We start from the raw sequence: 23,378 nt of genomic DNA on the forward strand, positions 1-23,378 counted from the left end.
AAATAAAGGATTTGAGAGTTCTCAAGTGACTCATCTTACCAGCACTTCACAGTTAATAACTGGAAAAAGACAAATTTACTAACAAATCCAAGTTTGAGATTTGGGTCAGCACCACAACACCCACACTTTTTTAACATGACAGCAGGAGTATTCAGGACTGGGATTGTTTTGCCCTGAGCTGGACCATTGGCGTAACTTTGTGCTGAACAATTAGGGGTCGGGGGGACCTATATCGACTGAGCAAGAGGAATTTCTGTTCTTCAAACACGTGCTCAGGCCTGTGGTTTACATCTTTAACCTCTTAAGACCCGAACTCTTCCACGGCATGCATTTTTAATTTCTCTTTGATATTTGGGAATATTGGGGCCCGATGAATGTAAAAACAAAAAATTACCAGATTTTTTTTTACCTTATTTTTGTTTTTAAGAAAAATAAGAGCCACATATGAGGATATTCGTTTAAAACTTTGATAGAACAGTAGCAGTATAATGTCCTTTTAAGTGGATATCAGGCCCTTGTAGAGCAAAATTGAGTAATTTGGTCTAAATAACCCAAAATGTGATGTCCACATATGTGGACGCCAGGTCCTTGTAGGTTAAGGAGATGCATTCATACTGCAGCAGGTTAGTAATTCCCAACACACAGCTCAGAGTGGATCTAGTATGCTCATGCTGTATTTTTTTTTCTGGGAGTCCATTTGATCAACCATGTGGGATTTACAGTTATCTTCTACATGACACTGGTTCAGCCCCACAGTCTTTCACTATCTGAAAAAAATTACTCTTTACCCTTTAATGCCACATTTCCTCTAACTGAAGGCCCCATCACAAACAGGAGGATAGTGCTGCCATGCTCACAGACAGAGCTGTGTGTGATAGCCCTGCTAAAGAGATTCTCTAGCTCAAAGGAATTACTTCTACTATATATTAATGAATATATCTAATATCATAATGGGCATCCAGATATAGATATATTTAAGACTAATGAACATCAAGGATTGGTACAAAATAATCTTGTCATTGCCCATGATTTTGCTATTTTGAGTTCTTAGTTCGAGTTTGTTTTTTTGTTTTTTTAATTAGAGTTTATTCGTTTCCTCAGTTCTTTCTCTTTGTTTTCCTTTGGTGTCTTTTCCCTTTATTAAATTTACTTTTGTGTCTGAGGTTCCCAGTTTAGTTATTGTTATTTTCTTTCTGAATTACTTTACTCGTTAATTGTCTTCTGTGTCTCATATTCAGTTCCTTCTTCCTCCCCTGTGATTGTGTTGATTCTGTGCACCAGTGTCTCATTTCCTTGATTAACTTTTACTGTGTGAGTATACATAGTGCTGTCTTCTCTTTGTCTGTGCTTGCAGTTTTTGTTTATTCTCCTAGTTTGTTTGCATGTATCACCTCTGCTGTTGGATTTATGAAACTTATTATTTATTGGGCTTTTATCCACCAATAAAGTTGCATTTTGTTTATCCCACCTGTATCCTGAGTCTATATTTGGGTCCTTAACCTAAAAACTGTGACATATCTGACCTCAAGCTTGAACGGAGGCACTTAAAGACTGACAAAGCCAAGCTTGTTCAAACACTGTCAGACAATGCTTGGATAAGACAGGTTATAAGGCTTAATCTATCCGTCCCATTTACTGCTTGTCCAATTCAGGGTCATGGGGTGACTGGAGCCTATCCCAGCTGTCATACGGTGAGAGGCCACATTTGAGCTATGGCCAAATAAAACATCTATCCTCTGAGATCAAGTCAAGGTTTGTGGAAAAAGGAAAATAAGGAAAATATTTTTCAGAATATTTTTGGCCACTCAAGGGTGGACAGACAAACAGCAAACTTACAAGAAAATACCCAAAAAGGAGAGAGAAAAATGTTACCTGTACACTAAAAACAGAAGTATTTGTTTCTAGGCAATGTATTAAAGGCCAAGTTGTTTTCATTTCTCCTGCTCATTTGAGCCATTTAAAGATTTCGTCCCTAAGCAAACGTCTGAACCCATGGTACTGTGAGTGATGGGAGACAAGAAGAAAAATTCTTCTGTATAAAAATGTATGATAATGTTTATTTGTAAGTAAATGTGGAGGATCATATGTCATATCGAGTAATTAATTTCTGTATCTTTCTGTAGCAACAATTACTAAAGTCAAGAGTGGTGCAGCCCACTCACAAATCAGAAAATTCAGTGGGGCCTTAAATCTTAACTTTAAACAAAATGAAAGTGATGTATTTCCTTGAACATTTTACTCAAAAAAATATAAGCAACACAGGCTGTTGGCTATAAATTGCTAATGCTACCTAGTGTTAAGGCCAATGTATGACCCACTTTCAGTACAAGAGCAAAAAAATTTAGGTCAGATTAATGAGTCGTACCACAAACTAACCTGCTATTACCAATTTGAATTCTGTCTTATAAATCAAACTGTCTAACTGTACATACTCACTTGAGTGAGTAATTTCAACCACAATTTCTCTTATTTCTGCAGCCAATCTGCAGTACCTTTGATGCCTAGCAGGGTGCCTCAACCCACACTTTAGGAACCACCATTCTACTGTTCTAAAGCAGTAATGTAGACTTGTACACATTTACAGTTATTGTTGGAATCATAAATGAACAAAACATATAGAAAGATCAATTGCACAATTGTTCATGATGTTATCTTACGAGTAATATTGACCAGATATCAATATCATTCAGGGTTATTGTGACACTCTTAATATAAACACAACTTTACGATTTTAAATGTATAAACTGTAATTTGTAGCAATGGGAATTGCATTTACCCATGTGTTCCGCCCGGAGTCTTGAGAGTGTAACACCGGAAGGTGAGAAGTAGACTCATGACTGTTTATTAAGAGTTTAAAATAAGTTTACATCGGACGAGGGAAAGTTCAACCGAGCATCTTGTGGAGTTTATAGAGAGAACAAGATGAAACATAATTTATCTAGAAATTGTGCACAAAAAATGTATAACTTAAACACGAGGTGGTGCTGTTACACCATTATGGTCTTTTGCGTGCCAAAGTTTTGTACTGTGAGTTTATTTTGGATGTATTCTGATGTATTCAGAGGTAAGAACCTCAACGACGTCTCTGATATGTTTCTAGATTAGTCTAGCAACCTTTTGAATTCAGATTAACGCTTTTAGTGATTGCTGTGCTTTCTGGGTTGGACTGTGTATTTCTGTATAAAATTACCGGTGGGCTGCATTTTCTTTTTGGGGGAGTAGGGGGATTTAATAGCTCCACTTAGCATCTACGAGCAATGCTAAGTGGCTACAGCTGAAGTGGATGTATCAGCAGCAGCAGCCTTACTTCTGCTGCCCGGTGGAAAAGAGGCTACTGCTGCTGAAAGGAAGGGGTGGGGGCGCTATCACCATGGTAACAGATTAAAGGCAAAGCTATTTCGGCGTTTCTGCTGCAGTAACTTCAGAATATGAACCCAAGGGGATTTTTTTTTTTAGAGTTAAATTATATTAGGGAGGTGATATTTCTATTTGGCTCAAATGCCACTTTTTCAAACTTCTTTGCTCCTTTAAACATCCCTAATACAGCAGTGCCAACTCTTTCAGTGCGACGAGCAGAGAGCAGGAGGGGGGGGGGGGGAGGAGGATTGACAGCAGATGCCTTTGCAGCAGAGGACCAGAGAGGATGTATGTCCGTGTGTGCTGTTCCGGGACAAAATCCGCACATGTTTAAACGTTCACTTATCGAAAATTAAACCGCGAGATTTTACGAGTTTGTGAGAGAAAGCAAAGACAATTCAAAGCGCAGTGTCAGAGGGAATTCTTCTCTAAAGAAGATGGACGGGACGACCTGAATAGACGATTGGATCACTTCATTTAAAAGATGTATTTCGTGCTATCATTTTTTTTTCTTGATTAAATCAACTTGGATGTTCTATTGAGACCAGTCACTCAAAGCCTAGCTAACGATGGAGAGTGGAGTTTTTCTGCCCTGTCTGGATCAGTTCATGCTGAGCCCACTTGTCACTTGGGTAAGTGATGTACAATGCTCTGGTCTCCTCACAGATACTGTGATATCGACCTCAAATCCCATATTCTCTTTGCTGTTTAGGTGAGGACATTCGTGCCAAATGATGGGGGCATGCACTTGGATTTTTCTGAACTGCTGGATGGAGTCTTTCTAAACGACATAATGACCCAAATGTAAGTAATTTTATCCCAGTTTGAGCCTCCTGTTCATTTATCTGATTTTCAATCTAAGTTGTGTCAAGATAAATTCAGATTTTTGGCTGACTGTGGTCAATAAAGAATCTTTTTTTTTTTTGCTGATTTCTGATCCTCTTGCTTCATGGTGTAGCATCCACTGATACTGTATGAAGCATCTGCTAACATTCTTATCCAGGGATCAACAGTACCAGCTTTGTTACTCTGCAGTAATAAAGGGGATCTTTGTAGTCAGCTGCAGACTTCCTCAATACTGACAGGTTTGGGTGTCTGACATAAATGTTAGAATTAGCATAAAAGTTACCCAGAGATGTACGGCTTGAGACAGACCAGACTGAAGGCAAGAGATTAACCAAAACATGAGAGACCTCATCCATACTGGCAAGATGCTACTTAAGAGATTATGACAGTTTTGCCTTATGTTCTGAGGGAATTACCCTCGTCCTTAGCAAACACTACCAAACCAGTGTGTTAAGCCTTCATGTGCAAGTTAAATGACACTTCAAAGATTGATAGATGACTCCTAACTAAAACTGAAGCACTCCAAAGAAAGAGGAAAAAAACTATGATCGAGTGTACTTGTGGATAATGCTCTTTAGCCATTGCAAATCTATAGTATCCATTCACCCCAATTATCTCCCCAGGGTCACAATAACCAGTTCTACATGAAAAAAAAAAGTTGCACTGAAGGGAGGGGAAGAGGCGGGATAATCTCCTGGATTGGGAAGACCCTTTGGGATTAGGGCCTGGTGTTTAGTGCCACTGGGACACAGATGGGAGGGGGAAAGAGTACAGAACAGGACAAACAGCACACAGAGGGAGACTCGGCAGCTCAGCATTATATTTGTGTCTGTTTCAATAATTATGACTGACTCTTTTTACGCTTTGCCTTCTTCTTTTTATCATCGTATATTAAGCGTATATATATGTTTCACTTTCTCAGTAATGAAATCTTACCTCCATAACAACCTATAACAACATCAAGCTTTAGAAACACAACAAAACAAAACTCCAGTTTGTTGGCAGGAAGGAATGATGTCACACAGGCTAAAGTTGGGAATGAATAGGGATCTTGTGAATGTTTCCGAGTCAAGATTTCTATCAGTTGCAGCTTCTTCTTATCCAAACATGTTAATTATGTTTGACTGCTTGCTGGTTGGTTTGAAAATGGCAGTAATGTCAAGTAAAACACTTTTATGTTACATTTTCAGAAATCCTTCAGCTTCATCTCAGGGTGCAAAGAAAATGAGCAAGGATCCAAGTCAGAGGATCCAGAACCTGAACTTTCTCGTGCAGCAGATCAAGACATTTTACCTGGTGAGTTCCCATTTTTTTATAGATACAGCAGCAGCTAAGCTTTCAATCTCCCTTAACATCAGATTATAATATAGTCTGGGTTTACTTTAACTTCAACATACTGGATGACTTAGCAGATCAACTAGTTCTTCTTAAGATGCATGGCCTAAATTTCAGTCATGTGAACATCTGTGTAATCGGCACAGGAGCGGCATTAGAGCACAGCCAGAGCCAGAGTAAAGCTGCAGTCAGAGTCACAGACAGAGCTTTAGACTGACGTATAAAGTTGCAAAATTCATGGGCAGACACCAGTGGTGTTAAAATCTTGGATTTTCTGTCTGTGTCAGAGTAATTAAGCACAATTTAACCCTTGAAATCAGTCAGAATCACCAGAGAAGCGATTTCACTGAGAACAGGACAATGAATTGATTATCTTAAGGAAAGGATAATCCACACAAATGAAACCACAGTAGCAGTATTTCTACTGTAGTTGGTTTTTGAAAACATACATGTATGTCTGCTAGTTATGTTGTTAATAGTACCTCTGCACACCAACACAATGCATTTTAAATCAAAGAGTCAACATTCAATGAAGTTCAGACTTTCATCTTTAATTCAAGAAATCAAAAAAATGCATTAATTGTTTAGGAATTATACACAATTTTATACAGATCGTCTATTTTTATACTAATCTTAGAGGCTGAAAAGTAACAGAACAATTGACAAACTCAGTAATGAGGTCCAAAGGGATGTCCATGCAAGTGAAGATAATCTTTAGACTGAAAAACTAGAATCAATCTGTCAGAAACTTTAACAGTGGACAAATTATTCTTTAAAAAGGGTGCATTCCAACACGTTCTCACTCCCAAAGCATAACATTTTACGCTAGGTGACAAAACGTCGACATGTTACGCCTCGGGAGTGAGAACGGGCTGTGCATTCTGAACTATACCGGGCTATGATCTCTACTCTGATGTAGCTAAATGCTGCAAAATTGATTGAACAGCAATTCACAGCATAAATAGATGGTGACCCAAACACACTGTAAAAGCAAACCAAGAGTTTATCAAGGCAGAGAAGTGGGATATTCTTCAATGGCCAAATCAGTTATATTATCTCACCTCAGTAGAACAGGCTTTTCAGTTATTGAGGGCATAACTGACGGAGGAGAGAACCAACAGAAGGCAGGCAGGAGGAAAAGTCTGGTAGAGCATCTCAATGGAGGGAACAGTATTTCGTGATCTTCATGGGTTCTAGACTTAAGACTTGCTGTAAATGATTTTTTTTATCCAAATGTTAGAACAATCCTTATTTCTTTAAAATTATGTCAGTTTGTCCACTTACTTTTGAAACTTTGAAAATGAGGAACTATGTATAAAAACGTCTGCAGTTCAGTTAATGCTATACTTACGTTAAACTCATCGAGTTAAAGCTGAAACTCTGCACTCGACTTCTCTATACAGTAACGTTACACAAACAGCTATATTACACAAACTGTGTCACTATCCAAAGACTTCAGGACCTAACTGTACACATTTTAAGTTGTTTGTCCCCAGTGAATGGAAACAGAGACAGTCTGAGATAAACTGCAGCGTGCCATGTTTATTTTTGCATTAAAATTATTATTAGTAAGGCACTGTAGATCTAGGGCATCTAGAAGTGTTGCAGTCTATTTTTGGTTATTTTCATTCTCTAAGATCAGTTAAAAGACTTGACCGCTGCACTGGTTTAACTGGAACTTTCAGCTAAATGTCAGTGTGTGAACATGGTTCAAAGTTACAAGGCTAACATGTTTAGTATGTATGACGCTGTCTACAATTACAACATGAGTATAGCATCTAGCTTGCTGTCATTTAATAATTTGTGCTAAACAAATAGTGCAGCTGCAGCTGTTTGAATTAGTGTATTTTTGTTTGATTTTGACCTAATGGAGCTAAAGCTTACATTAAGGAGATGCAGTGATTCAATATGAAAGAGACAGAATAATAACAAGTGCAGTTCTATAGAGGAGCTGTCGCATAAGGTTCAAAAAGAAAGGATGATGGGAAACTTAGGCAGGGACAAGGCTGCAGCAGTTTTACAGAATTTCACCACGGCACCAGGGAAACTGGCTCTGTCATTTACCCATTCAGAGCACTCACCATTTGTTGGCAGTGTTTCTATACATGTATTTGAGCAGGTCCTATGTGCTGTACATACATACTTCTCCATCTATTCAAACACTTTGGCTAGAATGCAAGAAGTGTTTTGTCCTTGTTTCACTTTAGCCTAAATGTGGGGTTTTTTCTCTAACCATCTCTCTTCTCTTTTCTGTCTCTTCTTTTGTAGGATAATCTGAGACAATTAATCATGACTCCTTTGCCAAATGTGTTGCTGCTTGGCAGGACTCCTTACTGTGGTATGCTCTTTAAAACGATTATACATTCCCAATATGCACCGCTTGATTTTCAGTGGTCAGTGATTTCTGAATAGTTAACAATGAAAACCTTTGAGTCTGTAAAATGAAACAGACTCTTTTCAGCTCCTTTAATTCAACTGCACACCGCTATCAGTCTGATAGCCGCACTAACTTCTGATGGCAATGCTTCCGCAAGTGATGACCCAAATACACCAACCAGCGCTGTGTTCAGTTTAAATCCGTGACAGCAGTCCTACTTCGATCCAGTGGGTTTGTTTTCCAATAATTCAATTTCTTTACTCTCATAGAACAAAGCCTGGATGAAATGAGGAAACTTTTGCTATTACTATTGGGATGTGCAGTTCAGGTAAATACTGAGTGATTCATATTTTAAAATGGTGTTTATGTTTTACGTTTCTGGGTCAGATTTGTGCATTTTTGCATTTTTACAGTGTGAGAAGAAAGAGGAGTACATTGAGAGAATCCAGACACTTGACTTTGAGACAAAAGCAGCAATAGCTGCTCATATTCAGGAGGTATTTGACTTTATATGACATATGCTTTGAATGCTACAGTGGTTTTTTTTTACAGGTAATCATTTGTTTTTGTGCAGTTGTTTGTGTAGTTGCTGTGTTTTGTATTATTCTTTCCTCAACTACGCTGATTGTCATGTCCCGTGTTTAACAGTTGACTCACAGTCAAGACAATGTGCTGGATCTGCAGTGGTTGGAGTCTAGTGAGCTGCACCCCGATGATATGGAGGCAGCAGTAAGGAACATGACCACACACCTCCGACACCTGCTGGATCAGAGGGATACCCATCTGGAGGTACTTAATTTTCATATTTACAAACAGTATTAGCTACATATTTTTATAGGAACAATGGATATTATTTTATTAAGATGCTTTTCATTTTAGACTGAGCTCAGATACTGTACACTCATCACTAATGTTCAACCTGTAGTATTAATCCTGCTTCCTATTTGCAGACTATAGCAGAGCTAATGCAGGAGAAAGAGGGTGTGGTAAGTTTGCTCAGTAGCCCCTCCAGCCCACAGTCTGCCAGCTACTCTCCTACAATTCAGCAGCAGCAGGTGGGGACCCAGCAACACCTTGCAGTCGAACTGGCTGACTCTAAGGCAAAGATCAGACGACTTAGACAAGAACTGTAAGTATGTGATAGGTGGGAAAAATAATTGTTTTCTTTGTTTGTTGACTAAAATTAGCTTAAAAAGTTAAGATATATTTTACACTAACTGGAGATCAGAACATTTTCATGTGAAAGTTACTACATAGATTGGATCAACGTTAAAAAAAGGCAAACTAATACAAAAGAGGTTGTAGTAAGTTGGAATTTTTGTAGAACTTTTCTGCCCAGATTTATTTCATCTTTTGTCCCCTTCATGTCACCAAAATGTTTGCAGAGTAAAGCGTTTGCTTTTCTCCCACATTAAAAGATTATTAGGTTAAGCATTGTAGAGTTCCTCCTAACGGTGCTGATTGGTAAATGGGTTTCCTCTGTGTAACTGCCAGTAGGGAATAAATAGGAGGCAGAGAGAGAGAGAGATAGTACAGGATAAGAGATGCCCTGCAGAGTTTGGCCCACATTACTGCCTGCTTGGCAGGTTCAATGCCTATGCACTACCACTGACCCATATTTGCTCTGCATATCTGCAGATACTGCACACACGAACACACGCACGCTAAAGCTGATCCAATCAAGATCTCAGTTCCATCATTGCTGTCCATCCCATCAGCTCACATACTGTTCAGAAACACAATGTCACATAAAGCCATGCTCTGATTTTTTTGAATGGCCTTAGACTATTCTTTTTTATATAAGAAAATGAACACACTTTTTTTGTCATCAGCATGTGGGAAGGAAAGAAATGAAGCTTAACAGCTAATGTTTGATCCATTTTGTCAGAATGGCTTATATTTCTGTTATGCTTACTTATTATTTAAACATTTTCAATTCGTGTTTAAAATGTAGCGCATGCTAACCTCCCAACTTTATGTCTCTCTGTGATCCACACATGACACCAGAGAGGAGAAGAGTGAACAAATGCTGGACTGCAGACATGAGTTGGAGAACATGGAGGCTGAGCTGAAGAGAATCCAGCAGGAGGTCTGAAGTCAAAGAACACGTTGAAAAAAGAAAAAAAAAAAATCACAGCTAATGGTGACAAACAGTAACCTCCTGACCTCTCTGCAGCTTATGCAGATTATTGAACGCTGTACTTTGCTGCAGCTCCGTGCTTAATAACTACTAACTTAAACCTCTGAACACTGACTCAGATGTACAGCTAAAGCCCCTGTGGATTTGTCTGCTCGGGAAATCTCAATTTGCATTTGTGGCTTAGATGGTCACACTAGTTAACATGGTTCATATATTTATAACAATTAAATATTTAGTGAAAATAAAAGCAGTATTTAATTTCTTACAGCCATTTTTGTCTAGTGGAATGGAAAAAGTTATTATATCACCTTAAATTTTATATTGTTGTGAAACACTTAATCATGATCTTTGTCTCTAAAGGTTCTTTATTAATAACATTTTACTTACTTATATGTGCCTTGGCTTTCCCTGATAAAGTTATCACATGACAACAGATTGGATGTTCACGTCTTACCATAACAAAAAACACACAAATCTTCCATTCGTGTTTCCAACTAAACTAAGTCAGTGTTCTCTGCTGTTTTAGCTATTTGATGTTGAACTGATGTTTGATGATGAACTTTAGAGTTTATGGCGGAAATTTCTGACTATAAAAAGCTGTATCAAGCTTAAGACTTTTTTGTTATAAAACATTCTTTTCTCTTAACTTTACCAGAATTCCCAGTTGCTTCTGGATGCACGCGCAGCCCGCACTTACCGTGATGAACTGGATGCCCTGAGAGAGCGAGCCATCAAGGCGGACAAGCTGGAGAGTGAAGTGGGACGCTACAGGGAGCAACTGCACAAGATGGAGTTCTACAAAGCCAAAGTGGAGGTTGAGGCAGAATAAATACATGTAGAACATACATACATTACAAACATACAATAGACTTTTAATTAACTAGTGTAGTGAAAGATTCAAATAAAGAGAAATATGATGATTGGGTGGGATTCAGTGTGGTTTAGTATTTAAGGTGAATTTAAATATTTTTTCATGTTTCAGGAGCTAAAGGAGGATAATAGGGTACTCCAGGAGACTAAAGAGGTTTTGGAAGATCAACTGGAAGGCTGGAGGGCACGCTCAGATAAAATCCACCAGCTGGAGAAACACAATCTGCTGTTGAAGGCCCAGGTCCATGACATGGAACAGGTCAGACATCTCCACAGAGTTTACCAGAAATATCATTTAAAATATCTGGAAGGTTAGATTTCATCTTTAATGTTCATCTAGCTTGTTCACCAGCTGGACAGGTAGCGCTCTTATACCACCGCTTATAGTTTGGGTTTTCACTTAAGGAGAGGGAGGCAGATCGGAGGCGCATTGAGGAATTGCAAACGGACAACTTGGCTTTGTGTTTGGCACAGAGGAGGAGTATGGAGGAGTCCCAGCACCTAGGCTGGGAGTTAGAGCAACTCTCCAAGACCACAGAAAGCTCCCAGGGTAAGAGTGGGTGTAAAGAAGGAATAATGAGAGCTTAGGCTAATCTACAATATATTGCCAAAAGTATTCACTTACCCATCCAAATCACTGAATTCAGGTAGTGTGCAGAGGTGACCAACTTTCTGCAGAGTCAGTCACTACAGACCTCCAAACTTCACGTGGTCTTCAGATTAGCTCAAGAACTGTGTGTAGATAACTTCATGGAATGGGTTTCCATGGTTGAAGAGCTGTATCCAAGCCTTACATCTCCAAGTGCAATGCAAAGCATTGGATACAGCGGTGTAAAGCATGCCCCCACTGGACTCTGGAGTGATGCATCACACTTCCCCATCTGCCAATCCAATGGATAAATCTAGGTTTTATAGTTTTCCAGGAGAATAATAATTTTATGACTATATTATCCCAAGTGTAACGTTTGGTGGAGGATGGATTATGGCATGGGATTGATTTTCAGTTGGGCTCGGCCCTGTCACGGCTGCATAGCCGGTGTGGCTAACCTCTCACCCTGGGTCAACACACCTGAATCACATGATTAGTTTGTTACCAGGCCTCTGGAGAACTTCAGGACATGTTGAGGAGCTAATTTAGCCATTTAAATCAGCTGTGTTGGTTCAAGGACACATCTAAAACCTGCAGGGACACCGGCCCTCGAGGCCTGGAGTTGCCCACCCCTGTCCTAACTAATAATAGCAACACAAGAACTTAACATATTTCCAATATAACATAAGGCACCAATAATACAAAAACAACCTCAAAATGTCAGGCTACAGACCCAGCCCCTGACAGACCCCTTAGTTCCAGTGAAAAGAATGAAGACATTTTGGACAATTTAATGCTCCTAATGTATAGGAATAGTTTGAAGATAGCCCAGTGCATTCAGATGAGCAGTGCACAAAGTCCTAAAAGAAATGGATCAGCAGGTTTGGCCTGAAAGACCTTGACTGGCCTGCACAGAGTCCTGAGACTACAAGCCAGGCATTCTCGTCCAACATCATGTCCAACCTCTGGATGAATGGTCAAAATGTTCCATAAGCACACGCCTAAACCTGGTGGAAAGGCTTCCCAGAAAAATGTGAAGCTGCTATTTCAGGAAAGGATGGGACGACATCATATTAAACTCTGCGAGTTAAGAATGCTGTGTCATTCAAGTTCATATGCGTGACTACTTTTGGCAATATAGTGTACTTTCCAGTGAGAGTAGATAAGGATAAGTTATGTAAAGGTGTGCATGCATTATTGTGCCATCTCTTAAATAAGTTATTTACTTGAAATACTCAACAATCAGGCTTAAGATGTGACTTTTATTGTCTTTGTTAAATGAATCTCTGTTACAAAAAGTGAATCAGAGGCATGTCTGTACATATGAGTGGCGCTTCTACTGATACCAAACTTATTTTTAATGATATTTTTGCAACTAGCAGCATTGCAGAATGTGAAAGTGACCAGTTAATAACATTCCTAGAAAAGTGAGCTATTTTCACTTGTTTCTCTCAAGCGTCTTGCAAACTAACTGTGTGTTTGTGTGTTTGTCAAAAGGCCAGCAGACCCTGAGTGAGGAGGTCAGTGAGAGGGCCTGCAGTCGATTGCTGAAACTGGAGAAAGAGAACAAACATCTCCTGAAGATTATAGAGGAGCTCAGAGCTTCTGTTAATAACATCACACAAACCAAACATAGCCACCTGGCGATGTGTAGTAACAACTGTACCTCATCAACAGACGAGTCCTCTGTGTTGCAGACCTCCTGCTCGAATGCTAAAAATCACTCTAATGGAGTCTCCCTCAGTATTGTAACAGAGTCGATGCTAAATGGGGATTTAAGCTGCCATCAGCAGCTAGACACCGAGGAGTTGGAGCGAGTCCAGAGTGTGAACCATCTCACAGCTAATCCAGAGCGTAATATCCAGGAGAAAGGACAGCTAGAGGATGGAGATAGTGGAGACCATTTCAAAGAAAGGATGTCTGATTTGGAAGTCTTAGAAAACAATCACAATAGGCGCCATTATTTTGTGAGGTCACATGATCACTTGCCTGGCTCAAAGAACAGCAGTCCCCGCCATGAAAGCATCTTCACAGGTCTGCCAACACGCTCCTCCTATGCCAGCAAGCACACACAGCGGCTAGAGGCCAAATGCAGGGCCCTGGACACAATAAATCAGCATCTACAAACTTCACTTGACAACACTGGTAGGTCCCATAGAAAATAAGTAGTGTTTTTGTACTTATATAGCAAAACATTTTCAGATTAATTTATTTCTTCTATCATTCTCCATGTTCAAGACCGAAAGGTTCAGCGTCTAGAGGCAGAGGTTGAGGAGCTGGAAGCAGAGAATCAGAGCCTGCAGGCCTCTTTAGAGGAACTTCGCATCTCTGCACGACGCCTGGAGCAGTTAGAAACAGAGAAGCAGACCCTGGAGCATGAAACAACTGCCCTGGAGAGAGACAAGAGGCAGCTAGAGAAAGAGAATCGACGACTCCGGCAACAGGTGGACAATTTTTTTTTTAAAAATAAAGATATCAGTTTTCTAGCGTTAGATAATGTTTGGAAACCTTATCGACTGTTCTACTTTCCTGTATTTCAGGCTGAAATCCAAGAAGCCAAATTAGACAGCAGTAATGTCTGTATGGCTAGCTTGGAAAGGGAGATGCGTTTTCTTGTAAAGGAAGTGGACGGATTAAGGGAAACTGCTGAGAGGGTGAAAGGCCTGGAGAGAGACAACAGAGAACTGACCAAGCAGGCTGCTATCGACCAGAGAACCCTGGCAACCCTCAGAGAAGTGAGGACTGACTGGATGCATAACATGACCGACAGCGTTTAATACATTTATTAGACTGTCACCCAATCTAAGGTTTATGCCAAAGCTGGCCTAACCGTACTGGTAATTACTAAAATGATTTTATTTTGTGTTTCTGTAATCATTAATACACCAGAAGCACAAGCTTTTTATATCAACATTACATTTTTAACACTAAAATAAAAATATTGTTGTTATTCATGAATTTTCAAATTTACAGTTTTACTAAAAATACTGAAAAAATAGTAAAGAACATCATTATGTTTTGATTAAGATCCCAAATTTTAATTGTTTACTTGCAGTAAAAATTGTCTACTTTGCTGGCTCAAATTTAGGTATAAACATGAATTCATTTTGTTATTTACCTAATAAATAACAATATAATTTTTAGTTTTACACAAGCTTTTGACAGATTTCTAAAATATTCATATTTTCTTTATTTTTTATGAGTGGTGGTCTAATAAATGTGTTAAGCACCTTAACCTTTAGTGGCAGTCTTCATATAACTACTTCAGGCCAACTAAATGACATTGCCGTCCCTTACATAATTTCCTTAGGGATTAATAAAGTATTCTGATTTTGATTCTGATTAAGCAATACTGCTATTATGGAAACCTGTTTGTTTTATTTGAAATGTATTGTCTATCTTTAGGAGCTAGTTAGCGAGAAGCTGAGAACCCAGCAAAGAGACAATGAACTAGAGAGGCTTTCCCATGATCTGGAAATGAAGGTCCTGAACCAGGAGAGTGCACATCAGGCTGAACAAGAGAGACCAGATAACAGGTCTGTGCATACTCTTTGGAGCTTTTTGTTCCCATCACGTAACTATTTAAGAGAATGTTATAACAAATGCAAAGTTTTATAACGCAAAATAATTTTCTATACACAGCAGGTTCAAAATGCTCGAGTCTGAGCTGGAGACATCTCTGAAAAAGTCTCTGCAGATAAAAGACGACAAGTTGGCTTCTTTGGAGGCCCGTCTGCAGGAATCCTCCTCTCTGAATCAGCAGCTGCGCCAGGAACTAAAGAGTGTAAGGAATAAAGTTAAGCTTCCCAGACCTGTTAGTTTCTCTGGATCCACTTGAACGACTGTCTTCCATCACACAGGTGAAGCTGAGCTATGAAGCCCTGCAACAGAGGCAGGAGGAAGAGAGGACAACATCAAGTTCCACACCTCCAAGAGAAACTGGCAAGGCCATGAGTGAATGGCTACGTGAAAGTCAGGAAGCTACCAAAGAACTGCTAAAGCTAAAAGATCGCCTCATTGAAGTCGAGAGAAATGTAAGTGACATTGTGTGTGTGAGAGAGATTGGGTGAATGAGACTCGTAGTAAAAAGTGCTTTGAGTGCTCAGTTAAAATAGAAAAGTGTCTAAATAAGTAGCAGTCCATTTACATTTCTGTAAACACATAAAGAGGAACATAGAACACATAAAGCTGTACAATATTAAATTATATCATGGGTTCCTGTACACAGAGATTCCCTATTTTTGATAATGGCACACAAATTATGCTAAAGCTAATACCACGCTACAGTTTGTCATAATATCTTCCTGCTCTCTTATGCAGAATGCGACACTGGAGGCAGAACGCCAGGCTTTACAAGCCCAGCTAAAACAGCTGGAAAGTCAGTCTGACAGCCAGCAGGCTCAGGTCCTTGCCCTGCAGCGGCAGGCTGCCTCACTGCAGGAGAACAACACAGCATTGCAGACACACAATGCAACCCTGCAGGTGTCATTACAATACACACTAGTCTCTGTAACAGAATTCACATAAAAGCTTCTGTAATATCCTCTGGTAAGCTTCTGCTCTTGTAAACAGCATACATAAACTATTTATGTTACATTAATTCCTTGGTGTTTTTCTCCAGGTGGAAAAGTCAACACTGAATTCACAGAGCGCCTCCCTTATGGCCCAAAACACTCAGCTGCAGCAGCAGCAGTCTAAGGCAGAAAGTGAACGGGACAGTGCTATACATGAACGTGAAGAGCTGCGTGGTGCTCAAGAGCAGCTGTTACGAGATCATGAGCGCCTGGCAGTCCTGCATGAGCGACAAGCCATGGAGTATGAGGCCCTGATGGGCAAACACGGCTGTCTGAAAAATGCCCACCGCACACTGGAACTGGAGCATCGCACTCTTCAAGACAGGTAGGTCACAAGAGAGCTGTGGACGATGGTAAAAGTTTGCATACAAGTTCATTTAAACCACTTGTCTTAAGGATCATTCATATCTTTAATCTGAGCATTGCCAGTTAACCTAAACCCAAACATGAACTTCATATTCATGTTTGGATTGTTATTTAGATACAACAGCCTGTTGCAGCAACGTAGCAAATTAGAAGACCTGGAGAAAGCCCTCAAGGAGGAGCAGATGAGGATGGCTTTGGAGAAAGAACAGCACAGGACAACGGCTGCTGAGTGCTGCAGACTCCGTGATGAGAAAGACTGGTGAGAACGTGCATGCACACAAACCTACACACACACACAAACTCCAGAGCATGTATATATATGTGGATATATCAACAAAGGAAATTTTTCTCATGATACATAATTTTTTAAGGCTGAACCAGACATACCGCCAGCTTCTTAACGATAACGAAGCGCTGACATCAGATCACAAGCAGCTCAAGAGCCAGCTGAATGAGGCCAAGCTGGAGCACACGTGGCTAGAGGCAGACTTTTCGAAGCTCAAAAAGGACTATCAGCAGCTCGACATCACGTGCACAAAACTCACAAACCAGTGTGAGGTATGCTTTCAAATCCTGTGAATAATCTGACGGTTGCATTAAAATAACAACTTTCAACCATTTTTTTCAAATGCTTAACCAATTCAGAATTCCAAAGGGGCTGAAACCTATCAACCCTATTTTCACAATTGCATATCAGTGCGACTTTTGATAGATGTTTATTTATAAGCATGCATGTTCATCTGACGCTTAGCTGCTGAGCCAGTTGAAGGGCAACCTCGAGGAAGAGAACCGCCACCTGCTCGCCCAGATTGAGACCCTGATGCTACAGAACCGGACTTTGCTGGAGCAGACTATGGAGAGCAAAGATCTCTTTCATGTTGAAGAACGCCAGTATATGTAAGTGCACAGGACAATAGTAAGTTTACCATGATCAAATCTTCATGCTATAGTATTTTGCTAATGGACTTAACAATGTTTGGTACCTGCAGACAACAAAACATTTCGCTAATTAGGATATCAAAAATGCCCCTTTAGTGAGACCTAAATTCTATTGATGATTAACCTATAATCTCTCTCTTTTCAGTGACAAGCTTAATCATTTGAGGAGGCAGAAAGAGAAGCTGGAGGAAAAGATAATGGACCAATATAAGTTTTATGAGCCCTCGCCTCCTCGCAGGTAAGGGGACACCTTTATTTTCATGTTTATGTTGATGAAACAAGTTTTATAACTTTTTACATAAATTCCAGTTCATAGAGACAGTTATTTGATCAATTAAGGCAATTTCATAGCATGGAACATGATTCATTTGTATGTAGTCATATTTCTGGCATGTGAATGCATAAGGATAAAGAAAAGTGAAATGTTCAGTGCATCATGGCAAGACCCTCAGCAGCCTGAACCTATAGCTGCATAACTCAGGCTAGCTTCAGGCTCACGTGAGTCACTAAGCCTTATACTTATACTAATTAGAGGATCCTCATACCTGAAGGCTCTGCCTCCTGTTCAACTTTTGGAAACCATTGGAACTAGGGCTGCTCAATTAATCGAATTTTAATCACGATTACGATCTGGGCTTTCAACGATCATTAAAAATGACTGAGCCGATTATTAGCCCCTCCCTCATTTATCCGCGACACCTTAAAGGCCGGTCCGTGAAAATATTGTCGGGCATAAACCGGTCCGTGGCGCAAAAAAGGTTGGAGACCGCTGATTAAGAGGACCCGAGGGAAGCTCGGAAAGCTAAGCAGAAGTTATTTGGAGAGTGACTGCTGTTGGTTGAAAAGAGAGTTAAAAAAAAAAAAAAAACTTCAGTGGTGTTGCACACTATTTTATATTATTTTTTTAAAGTCATTGTTAACCCTTTAAAGCCAGTCAGAGCAGCATGCTCCGTTTTGCGTAACTATTTTTAAATCCCTGTAGAACCTGAACCGTGTAAGCTAGCGCAATAATTTGTTTTGCATATGAAACCGGAGGAGTTGTACTTACATCTTATGCCATCAGCTTGTCCTCGGTCACGGTTTCGTTCCACATATAGCTTTGCAAAAATTGCATAAAAAGCGCTTGCAGGAACAAAAACATAATATTCCAGAAACACGCTTTGCCGTTCCTATCAGCTGTTCGTAACACTTCCCACAGTGAAATGATGCACCTGCTGTTTTCTTTGCAAATTTGCATCATAGGATTGTTTTTTGTTTTTCCTGCAGTATATAAAAATTGCTGTATCTCCAAAATAAAACTATGAAGACACTCAAAATAAATTTCCTGTGGTGGGAAACTATTTTTTTGCAACTTTATTGTATTTAAAGTTTTGAGGGATAAACCTCTTAAATTTCTCCAAGTAGAAATATATGTAAACAAAACAAAAGCGATTTTCAATTTTTTTGTAGTTTATTGCACTTTTTTGCAATTTATGTAATTACTATGGACTTAATGCATACATATTATTAAAATATGGGCTATAACAGTTGTATTGATGTATAGCAACTTGAAATGCTCCCACAAATGGCACTACAGCATGTAAAAAAAAATATATATATAAGCTCTGGTGGACTTGGTTCTATGGTAGGTCTTAAAGGGTTAAATAAATATCGTCAAATAATCGTGATCTCAATTTCAGTGAAAATAATCGTGATTATCATTTTTGCCATAATCGAGCAGCCCTAATTGGAACTAGAAGTAAGCCTGCACACTGAGAGTGAAGGTCTCTGTTGGGATACATCACACCAGTGTGTGAATGGGTGGATGACTGGATATGTAAAGCGCTTTGGGGTCCTTAGGGACTAGTAAAGCGCTATATAAATACAGGCCATTTACCATTTACCATTTTTACATCTTTAAGATATTCCTGAATGAACTTCAAGTATTGATTGTTTAATCTGATCACAAGAATTTCAAGCTTAATTCGATGGGTAAGTGGTGATGCTTAACCACATCGATGCCCAGTGCATTTTCTGTGCAGACCATCCTCTGTGTTATATTATTTATTTGATTTCCCTTGAATTATCTGCTCTTCCACAGACGTGGGAACTGGATTACTTTGAAGCTGAAGAAGCTGATGAAATCCAATAGCCGCGAGCATGGGCCTGAACGCCCACCCACACCCACACACTCAGGCGTTCCTGAGCCTCAGCTCTCCTGTCACGACAACAGTTCTTTCATCAGCTCAAATGGCTCTGGAGGCTCAGCCTCCACATCAGCATGTGATGTCATCTCACCCCAACGTAACAGCAGTGAGTATTTCCTTCTCAAATTCAAAAGATCATCATCAGAGCTGAAACATGCAGATCATACAGGTGCGTTCATGTAAGATCCAATTCACAGCCGCCACTGTACAGAGATGCATGAGTGAAGTGACGGACAAATCAGGTCCATGTACATCTACGTGTGAAGGACGCTCATCTTCCCAGAATTTGACAAAAAAGCCATTTTCTGCCTTAAGATTTTCCATCAAGGTGCGAAAGCTTAAATAAATATGTGTATTTTAAACTAAACCTGTTTCCACATCATTTATATGTGCATTTTGGTAACTATACATATACCAATGGCAGTGTGTGAACAAACTAGTTATCAGTAACTCAGAAAGAAAACTTACAGAAGCATACTTAGTGTATTAAAAATCAGAGTATGTTGTGTGTGTTTCATGTTCAAAGCATCATTCTTTCCAGTGCATGAGGTGTGTCAAGTTTCTTGAGGAATCCTCAGTATTTCTCCCCTTTGTCTTTCTCTTGTCTTTATATTTTTATTCACTCCTCCCAACACCCTCGGCTCTCTTTTCCCCTTGTCTTTGCCCTTCCTACTTCTCCCCTCTCTTTCTTTCCCCTTACTCTCTGCTGGCATCCACACCCTCCCTTCTATCTGTTCTGCGTGTCTCCCATGTGGTCACTCTTAAAAAGCCACTCTGAAAATGTTTCCCCGTATGAGGAACCGGCTGAAGGACAGAGACAAAGTCAAGTCCCTGTTTCGGCGTTCCATATGTAAGAAAGACTGTGGTCCGTTGTCTGGCTTCATCTTGCCCTTTTTACTTACTTCAGTAATTCCAACAGCTTTGTGCTTTATGCTTTTTTAATGCTAGCATACCACTAACTCATATCTGATTTGTCATTGTCCCCAAGTTCTAAAATAACTGGGTAATGTGTTAGCAGTGTGGACATCATTGGCAAACTCATTTCACCAGCCTAATTTAAAGTTATTTGTTATGATATTGCATGTTCTTGCAGATACAGGCTGCTGCAGGACTTATTTTCTAACAGAGTGGCTATATTTGGAACAGTGTGGGGTATTTTATTAGAACCACAGAGGTCAAAGAAATGCTGCATTGCAGGAAGAGACTTTTGTGGCAGTAGCTTTGTAATCCCAGGCTGCAGTGAAAGCGAAACAGATTGAGATTATAATGTAAAAGCTCCATCCTTTACATCTGTTTATATAGTGACCACACTACTGGAAAAAAAACCCCTCATAATCTTCACAGCCATTTCATCTTTCTGTTCCTTTACGTCATCCACATCCCACTTCTTCCATTCTTTCATCCAACAATGAAGCCCTGAGCAGCTTAGTCTGTCCCTCGCCCCCATTAGAGGTAAACTGCTTGCCTGACAGCTCAGTACAGCTGGAAGAGTCAGAAGCTGATGTGGAGGAAAGCAGGAAAGACCCACTGACCTCATCATTTACCGACTCCATCTCGTCCATCCTCCCCCTTCCTCATACCACCACTCTGCCATCTGTCCATCTCGACAGCACCACCACTGACATTGTTCCAGATGTTTCTGAGTTGACAGGTAGAGGCATCCATTAACTAGTGTTTGTTTTGTTTTTGTTTTTTCTTTTGTTAATTTTAATTGATTATATAGTAAAATAAAGTGCAGAGTAATTAAATTAAAACACTGTCACGCGCTGTTCTTGCCTAAGCATAGAAAAGTGTCATTCACACAATAATTGTTTTATTCTTTGCCCCACAGATAAGCATTCAAATGACAGCAATTTGCCATCTGGACTTGAGGACAATGATGAGCTGCAAAATCACGGTAAAACCTTTGGGATACTCATTTAGAGGATTCAACAAACATGCAGGAATTAAGACTAAATCCATCAAATCGCAATCATGACCTTGTTTCATATTAATCTCTATGTTGATCCTTAGTGCCAGCAACTGTTAACTGCTGCTCCCTATTGGTCATTTAGCATATCAAGGTGAAAGAGCAGAGAGATGTTTTTTAAAATGATTTTCATATAAATTTTAGCTCTGAAAAAACATTGTAATCTCTTTTCAGGGCTGAATTGCGCTGAGAGCAGGGCCCAAAGTGAGAGCAGTGTTGAGTTCAACCTGAGCCTGGAGAATGAGCCGTGGTCAAATGGAAGCAGCCCTGTCCAGCACCCTCCATCACGTCGTTCTTCCTCCTCCTCCTACCAACCACCCAGTGATGCCTCAACCCCCCTGCACACAAAGCAGCAGCACAAAGAGAAAGCCTCTACCATGCCCACTGCTAACAGTAAGATTTCAGATATCCAATGTGAACCAAAACAGAGAGATCCTGTTCTGCCTCAGGACTTCTGGCTTAGAAGGGGCACAAAAAGTATTCGAAGAGGGTCAAGGGGGAAGATGACAAGGCGCGCATCAGATTCAGGAGGTACAGGCAAAATCAATCCAGGACTCAATGGGATGAATCCTAAACTGAGCACAAGCAAAGTTGAAACTACCAAAGCCTCTGCTTGTTCACCAATCACAGTGTTGTATGTTCAGGGCAAGTCATCCTCAATGTCTGGCTGCCTCAACTGCTTCTCTTCCCCGATGGGAAAAGAAGGGCGACTTAAAGGGCCGTGGTCTCCCAAAAGTCTCCCTCGCGCAAGCAGTGTCATTTCAACAGCAGAGGGCTCGTCCCGACGATCCAGTGTCAGCAGTGACTACAAGGTGATAGTCAAGACTGACCTGGTCCCTGTCCAGGTTTCAGAGTATTCAGAGAGCAATATTAAGGAAGAAGCAGCAAGCCCGAATCAACAACCAGAGCCAGAGATTAAGAACAGTGAGCCTGCGCCCATTCCTCCTGTCAAACCTCCAAGAGACCCAGCAGCTGTGCAGGAGCCACTTTTTGACTCCTCATTCACTTTCAAATCTGTCTTTTCCAATACAATCTTTGGTGATTCTGTGGTTACCACCACAACTAGTCTAGATGGGCTTGACACCAACCGAACCGTCCTCTGTCAAAATTCACCTCTGGATCAAACCTGTTCACGAGAAATCTCAAAATCTGTCGAAAACACACCGCAAACAGTTCTTAATATGGCAGATGAGCAGAGTCAAAATCCAGAGCATGCAGCTGGGCTGGAAGGGAAAGACGAGCAGCTCACAGTTGCATGAAAGCAGCCGTCACTGTCACATCACTGTACAATTAGTCACTCAAATAAAGCAGGTGGCTATGAAGCAATTATCCATCACAGCACACAAGGATTTTAAGCAATCAGTATGTTTGCACTGTATTACACTGGCTACCTAAGTACATAACTCCTATAAAAGTGTGTTCAATAAAAAGACATTCTGATATTTTTTTTACATTGCTTTAGTAATCAACCTGAGCAGCAGATCAAAAGTGTTACAGTATTATTTACACGTTGGTTATTGTTTTGCACAAATGATGTTTAATTTCATTCAGTGATACGTAGATAGATCTCCTGTTTAACCTCTAATTAATTAGATTTATGCGTGTCATTCAGACCTTAGCCATACTTGTAAATATATTCGTGTTTGCCAAAAATATTGTATTCATTTTTGTAACGTCTATTTATGTTCTGTTCCTCATACACGAGTTATAACTTATTATGCACTGCTTTTAGAGTCTCTTTTATTTTGTATTTGAATCTGAGGTGGGAAGTGTTGCTCATATGTAAGACGTGTGTATATCTTCTACTACGTGAACGCTATTTTCCCTTAA

The 23,378-nt window shown here is 40.0% G+C and overlaps 1 protein-coding gene across 8 annotated transcripts; it reads left to right on the top strand.

Moving 5' to 3' along the window:
* The first annotated feature begins 2,818 nt into the window (after positions 1–2,818).
* ccdc88aa (coiled-coil domain containing 88Aa) lies at positions 2,819–23,377 on the top strand. 8 transcript variants are annotated; one of them, XM_080880323.1, is made up of 30 exons: positions 2,819–3,064; positions 3,547–3,989; positions 4,070–4,161; positions 5,394–5,499; positions 7,807–7,876; positions 8,185–8,243; positions 8,329–8,412; positions 8,564–8,704; positions 8,866–9,044; positions 9,923–10,004; positions 10,711–10,869; positions 11,038–11,184; positions 11,331–11,475; positions 13,012–13,659; positions 13,753–13,958; positions 14,055–14,249; positions 14,920–15,050; positions 15,157–15,298; positions 15,375–15,548; positions 15,835–15,996; positions 16,136–16,413; positions 16,570–16,713; positions 16,826–17,012; positions 17,206–17,351; positions 17,539–17,631; positions 19,474–19,685; positions 20,349–20,429; positions 20,994–21,230; positions 21,411–21,476; positions 21,723–23,376. In XM_080880323.1, the coding sequence occupies exons 2-30, from the start codon at positions 3,927–3,929 to the stop codon at positions 22,805–22,807; spliced, it is 5,514 nt and encodes a 1,837-aa protein (XP_080736449.1). In that variant the 5' UTR covers positions 2,819–3,064; positions 3,547–3,926; the 3' UTR covers positions 22,808–23,376. The 8 variants fall into 8 exon arrangements, with proteins under 8 accessions (XP_080736449.1, XP_080736450.1, XP_080736448.1 ...); XM_080880324.1 differs by having other exon boundaries at positions 3,565–3,989; XM_080880322.1 differs by having other exon boundaries at positions 2,819–3,989.
* The last annotated feature ends 1 nt before the right edge of the window (position 23,378 follows it).

The sequence above is a fragment of the Rhamphochromis sp. 'chilingali' genome, assembly GCF_963969265.1.
Source record: "Rhamphochromis sp. 'chilingali' genome assembly, chromosome: 4".
In the NCBI taxonomy this organism is placed as follows: domain Eukaryota; kingdom Metazoa; phylum Chordata; class Actinopteri; order Cichliformes; family Cichlidae; genus Rhamphochromis; species Rhamphochromis sp. 'chilingali'.